This window comes from Octodon degus, unplaced genomic scaffold (assembly GCF_000260255.1).
Source record: "Octodon degus isolate 3935 unplaced genomic scaffold, OctDeg1.0 scaffold00115, whole genome shotgun sequence".
Lineage (NCBI taxonomy): Eukaryota > Metazoa > Chordata > Mammalia > Rodentia > Octodontidae > Octodon > Octodon degus.
This window is the reverse complement of record NW_004524691.1, coordinates 6,893,367-6,899,723: the sequence shown is the minus strand read 5'-3', so window position 1 is coordinate 6,899,723 and position 6,357 is coordinate 6,893,367. Positions and strand designations below refer to the sequence as shown.

At 40.0% G+C, this 6,357-nt stretch overlaps 1 protein-coding gene across 1 annotated transcript; it reads right to left on the bottom strand.

Annotated features, from left to right (window-relative positions):
* Positions 1-2,770: 2,770 nt before the first annotated feature.
* CUNH3orf80 (chromosome unknown C3orf80 homolog) lies at positions 2,771-6,356 on the bottom strand (the record flags this gene model as incomplete). The annotated part of the gene is made up of 1 exon (XM_004639864.2): positions 2,771-6,356. A coding segment is annotated over one exon (627 nt), but the record flags the coding sequence as incomplete, so codon positions are not given.
* Position 6,357: the final 1 nt, after the last annotated feature.

Below are 6,357 nucleotides of genomic sequence, written 5' to 3'. Positions count from 1 at the left end.
TGAATGAGAAAGACACCTTTACAACCCAGAAAAATAAAATTAATTTGATCTGTTAACATCTTTGGTTAATATACAAGAGAAAATTCACACAAAACCAGTGTAAATCTGGACTGTTCTGATGAAACAAATGGAGCCAACAAATATAAGATAAAAACTGACAGTTCACTTTAGGTAAACTCTTAGTATAGTGTGGATTCAAGGCATTATAACTTAAAGATCTTCTGGAAGCTGCGATAAAAATAAGATAAAGTTAGAGATGACGTCTATTTCCCCCAATAAGACAGAGATACCATGTGTAAAGGATGTTGAAATGGAGCCTAGACAGAATATCCATAAACATGTAAAGGACACAACAATCTATCTGAAATCAAGTTACCTGTGTGGTTTTGAGGCTGAAGTCTTTCCTGCAACAAAAGAAGGACTTGATATTTTATCTGGTATAACACATAGAATGGGAGTAAGGGTAAGGAGAAAGCAGTAGCCATTCCTCATAGTGACAGCATAGAAACCACAAAGATGACTGAGACAAACCAAGCAGAAGGATGTCGCAGCCCATGAAGAAATATTGTGCTTGATTTTTAGAATCCAAAAGAACAAAGAAGTCTCTGTCACTACTAAAATACAAGAGTTCAATACTTTGACCTAACATAGCAGAGGATGATTCTTTGGGTAAAGACGGCAGTATTGACAATGCTTCAGGAAAATTGAGAGGAGAAAGCAGAGCAACAAAAATGTAATAGCATTTATTGTGTTTGAGATCTAGAAAAAAAATAAGATCCTCATTAGAGGGATGCAAAGATTTGACCCTTTTCCTAGAGTTACAAAGACAAGTTCGTAGTTTAAAACTAGAGAGGGGAAGTTTACAGTCTTTTGATGTCTACACAACAGAAACATACTTGGCTCAGAATGGAAAAGCTACAGGAGTCAGATACAAGCAGAAAATGAAGGAAATACTTTGGAAAATACTGATTTACTGAAAGAACAAATTCTGTCCAAAGGGTGAGGTGATAACCAGAGTGATGTTAAGTCATAGCAATGAGTAGCATTGAGATGTATTTGAGGAAGAATACCTACTGGAAATCCAAAACAGGATAAGAACAACACAATAGAAAGAATATAACAACTGGAAGATAACAAAACAATGGAGATATTTCACTATTACATTGAAGAGGGAAAAAAGTAATGCTGTTTGTTTTAAGTATTGCCCATAAAACTGCAAGTGAATTCTATAAGCAACAGCAAGTAAATAAAATTAATTTTAATATATATTTAAGTATAATGAAAATATTGATTTGCTGATATTTGTTTTTCTGGTTTTTTTTTTTTTTATTTTTTTCAGTACTAGGAACTGAATCAATTCAGGGCCTTTGCGCTGAGCTACATCCCAAACCTTCTCAAAATGTTCATTTTGAGACAGGATTTCACTATGTCACCAAAGCAAACTTTACAAAGGTAGTAGTTTTCTAGTACTAACCATATGGAAGAAAGGCTATCTTGATTTTCCATAGCTGATTGCTGAGTTATTCCTTGGTTGATAAAAATACATCCCTAATCTAGTGGTTACTAGTTTTTCACCAATAAAAAGGCACATGTAAGCCATGAACTTGGATATAAACTTATCAGATATTCTATTGATTGGTTTATGACACCCCCCTGGAGAGATGGTTGGATCTTGTTCCTCGGAACAAAACTTGACATGTTGCTTCTCTCAATCTAGAAAACCATTTAAAAAAATCAATGAAATTTTTATAAAATATGCAGAATACCATATAAATCTATCATATTTGTGTTTATAACATCAGTTCTAAATTTTTGCTTTATTAAATCCTCTTGAGAGAACCTGTATACATAAAAGTACAACATTAAGGTACTTAGCACATTGCCTTTTAAACTGCTAAGTGAGGCCATGTCCTTAATATTCCCTCTGGCCTTTACAATTGGATTTTGTTTTACTTATGTAGCATGCTTCATGCCCTTTGGTGTAATCACCAATGCCAATGTCCATGGTTAAAGCAACTCACATTTGTAGAATGTGGCAATTTAATGACCTCTTAAAATTAATTTTATCACAAGAAGATGTATCTCCTTTGCTTATGATGTTCGACACCTGTAACAAACTGCTTTTAAGCAACAAGGGGTTGCATGCGCATGTGCACACACACAGGTATAGGTATATAAACACAGGTACGTATATAAACACACTGGAAGATAACAAAACAATACAGATATTTCACTATTATGTTGAAGTTTATATACCTAGCACATAAATTTAGAAAATCAATGATATTTCTCACCTTCCAGATGGGTGACCATATTCAGGACCACTGTTTCCCTACTTAATAAGAAATCAGTGAAAATAAAGTATGCTTGGAATGTTTCAGTATTTGAATTATTTTGATAACTGAAAATCAGAAGAGGCTCTGTACTGCAGAACACGGCACTCACATGTGGGTTTCATTGAGAAACAAATTCCCTAAAGTTAATTTTCCATAGTCATCCCATTAATATTATAGGCCATAAGTGAATGTTCTTTATATATAGAGAACACTTAAATTTGCAAATATACATAGAATATTAATGATAGGTTCTGGCCCTAATATGAATTGCTGAAATCATCATGGTGATCATCTAATATGGCTGATGCACTTAAAACAAAGCCCATCTTCCCAAGACCACCTCCCGCTTCTTCTCCATCTCAGCCCAGGACATAATTTCCTTCCACCCTTCCCACCACCTCAGGGAAGACCCCTAGTCAGCCCCCTCAGGTATACCTAAACATCCCCTCCAAACTCCACCCTGGCAAAAGGTCTTAAAAACCCTGGCCTCCTTTGTTCCAGTCGAGAGAAAAGTCCTCATCCTTCCCACATTCTCTCCTGTGTCCTCAAAGAAAATAAAGCCCCTTTCTGTCCTTCCTTCTGCCTGTTTCTCTGCTGCACCAAGTACCTATCAATTAAATGTAGATAGAATCACCCTTTCATCATTAATTCAAGAAATAGAATAGCAATTTTCTATTTTAATGAACATGCAGTTCTATAAAATAGGGTTTTGCTATGTACTAACCTCTAGGTAGCATCTGTAAAACTGAACACCTAGAGGTTACCCTTAATGATTTAAAAGTATTTATGGCTAAATATTGCAGCATTATGAGCACATAGGTTGTCTCATAACATGATCTGCTAATGTATATGATCGAAACATGTTCATTCATCATTAATAGGTATATTATTTTCCCCAAAACTATGCAACAAAATTGAATAAAATTGTAAATTAATGCACTGTGAGGAAAAAAAAAATACCCATGGTAGGGTCAAACTCATTTTTCTGAGCAATGTGAATCAAAGGTGGTGGGTTGGGCAGGAAAAGCTGAAAACTTACTGCAGTTTTAAAATACAGTAGGACTTCATTGCATAGTCGGTATAAAGTGTAATTACCACCGTGTAGACAGTCCAGATTTTAGGGAGAGAACTGTTTCATAAAATAAAAGGGAAAAAAATACTTGATCCATATCATAAGTGGATTTTATATAGGATTTTGTTGTAAATTTCTCTAAGACATTCATTAATAATAACATGTAGGCTTGTCTTCATATATTGATACTTGGGTATTTTATGTTGCAGATACAGGTGAAAGGCAGTTTTAAGAACTGCCTAAAATAGTGCACTCTCAATGAATAAATCATTTAAAAGAATATGGCAGCATTCCAGTGACTGAATAGTAGGTAGTAGTATTGATAGCCACACACAACAAAAATCTAGCATATTGGAGTTATGTTGATATATTTGATTAGTCAATATAATCACATTTCATTAAGCTTGTATTATTCTCAGCTGAGTTTCAGCTGATGCTTTTGTCAAGTCACAGCTTAAAATTACTTTTAAATGACATATACTGCACTGTTACCCTCTACTTACACATCTGATGAAATTTATGCAGAGAAAGATTTTAATCTTTTCCTGTTTTAATACATTTCAAATGATTTTTCTTTAATGACAGAGTCATCAGCTGTTAGAAGTTGAAAGTAAACCATCTGCTTTTATTACAGCTCAGACATTTAAAAATTTCCCAGGGCTGTCAACCTTCTTCAGTCAGTCTTTAAAAGTTTAATCAAATCTTTTCTTCTACTATGTCAGATATTTTATGTTTCCTTGCCATTGTCCAGCTTCTCAAAACATAAGAATGAACAGTGTTCTAAAACCATCTATGAGATCCATGTGGATGATCTTTTTTGATGTAATATTTACCCTTCTCCAAACAGAGAAACCTTTTGTATCTTTGCTTTTATTTTCCTTTCACATTAATCATAAACTGTTATAACTATATGGTATTCAGTGTATATACTGTACATAGACAATACGTGTATGTACACTATACACAACACAAAGTTATATTACCTTTTGCTTAAAGAACAGGTGACAACAGTAGAACTAATATGACACTTGCTTTTTTAAGGTAGGGTGACTCAATCCTGCTGTAACACATGACTGCACAACTATGGCTTAAACAAAAGCTGTATGTCTCAAGTTCTTATGTTTTGTTCTATGTTGTGGAATGTGTTCCAAACGAAAAATGGAAGAGAAAGTGTATGATAGCATACTTCATGGAATGGCATATATGTATCGATTCTATTTTACATATAGCTATGTGATCAATGATACAAGACCAAGCCTACATACTGTATACTTATTATAAAAAGTTATATATTATACTACAGTACTAAAAATAAAATATATTCTCAAATAGTGAAAATAAGATATCCTTCATGTTTTTATGTCATTTCCTGGTTTTATCATACTTTTTTTCACTTCTAATGAAACAATGTCCAACATTTTAAACAATGATAGAATGTGTGCAATTTCCTATTAATGGCCTAAAAAAGTGATTAGACAATTATCTTGTTAATTTGTTGAAATAGCCTCCAGCTGCATTCAATACATGGGAAAATATAAAAATAAAAGACAAATAAATATATACCTCCTCAGCTACTGAAAAATCGTAAGTCCAATGTACCATATTACGAATATGGTTTTGATAGAATAGTTGCTGTATCTTAAGTACAGTAACTGTGTATCGGGTCTAGGTGCCCCTCCGCCCCACTTAATCCTACGTAAACCCCTAGCTGTAACTATTGGCTTGGCCTGGAAGGCGCCAAAGAAGTTTTTTTGGGTTCTCCTGAAGAAAGCGGCTCTATTGTATCCAAGTGCAGCTCTATCAGACCTGGAGCAGCAGTCGCCCATCACACGTCGGCCACAGTTCGTCCCAAGGGCTTCTCGTTCTCCATCCTGGGAGACTGTGACCTCTTCTGTCCTGGCCAAAGGAAAAGGGATGCAACTCCGCTGGTTTCTCAACCTTAAAGCCGCCCTTCTGCCAAAGCACCAAGGGCTCACGTGCTCTTTTAGTTTCGGGAAGCAGGCACTTAGAACACAAGAGGCGGCAAGGCAGAGAGGGCTGGATGGCCTTTGATTTGGCGGTGGGGACTCCTCCGCAGCTGCCGCCACCGCCGCATGTGCCCAGCGTTTCCTTGAACCAAATGAAACGCAGGGAAACCTCAGGTCCCGGGAAGCGCAAGAGGGCTGACCCGACCCAACCCGACCGCGGGGAGACAGGCAGTTATTTTTGGGTGCTAGGCGGAGTCGAAGGCAGACGGTGGTGGCCGTGGGCTCCCCGGCTTGTGCCTCCTTCCGTAGCCCGGTCTCGCATCATCCGCTTGGTCCCCGAGTAGCCCTGGGCGCTCAGATGAGCGGGAAGCGGCCTTCCCCGGCGTCGGCGTCCCTAGCGCCGCCACCTCGCGGGCGACCAAGCACCGACACAGGCAGCACGACCTCCCTGGGGCTGAGCTGCTGCAGCCGCATGGACTCCTCGTAGGTCGGCAGGTATTTGACCTCCTCGTAGCTGGGCAGCTGCAGGAAGACCGGAGAGACCACACGCAGCTCACGCTCCGGGGCGCAGGCGGGTGCCAAGCGTCCGCCACCGCTGCTGTCCAGCAGGGAGTCCTGCGAGCCGGCTGCCGTCTCGTCGGGCAGCAGAGCCGGCGAGTCAGCGTCGTCGTCCGGCGGCCGCGCGCCCCCAGGCGGCCCAGAGCCCCCGGGCGGCGCGGGTCGCGCCTGGCCACGCGGGTACCTGCGTGGGCTGGGGCAGATGATGCGCTGCAGGAAGTAGCCGATGGCGAAGAGCACAAGCAGGATGAGCAGCCCCGAGAGCTTGCGGACGAACCAGCCCACGTTGTCCAGGAAGGCGTGAAGAGGCAGCTTGCAGCAGCGCATGGCGGTGGCGTTGGCCGAGTCGCAGCAGCCCTCCCGCTCGCCGCACGCCAGCTCCGCGCAGCCCCCGCCGCCCCGCGAGGGCGCCACCAGCGCGAGC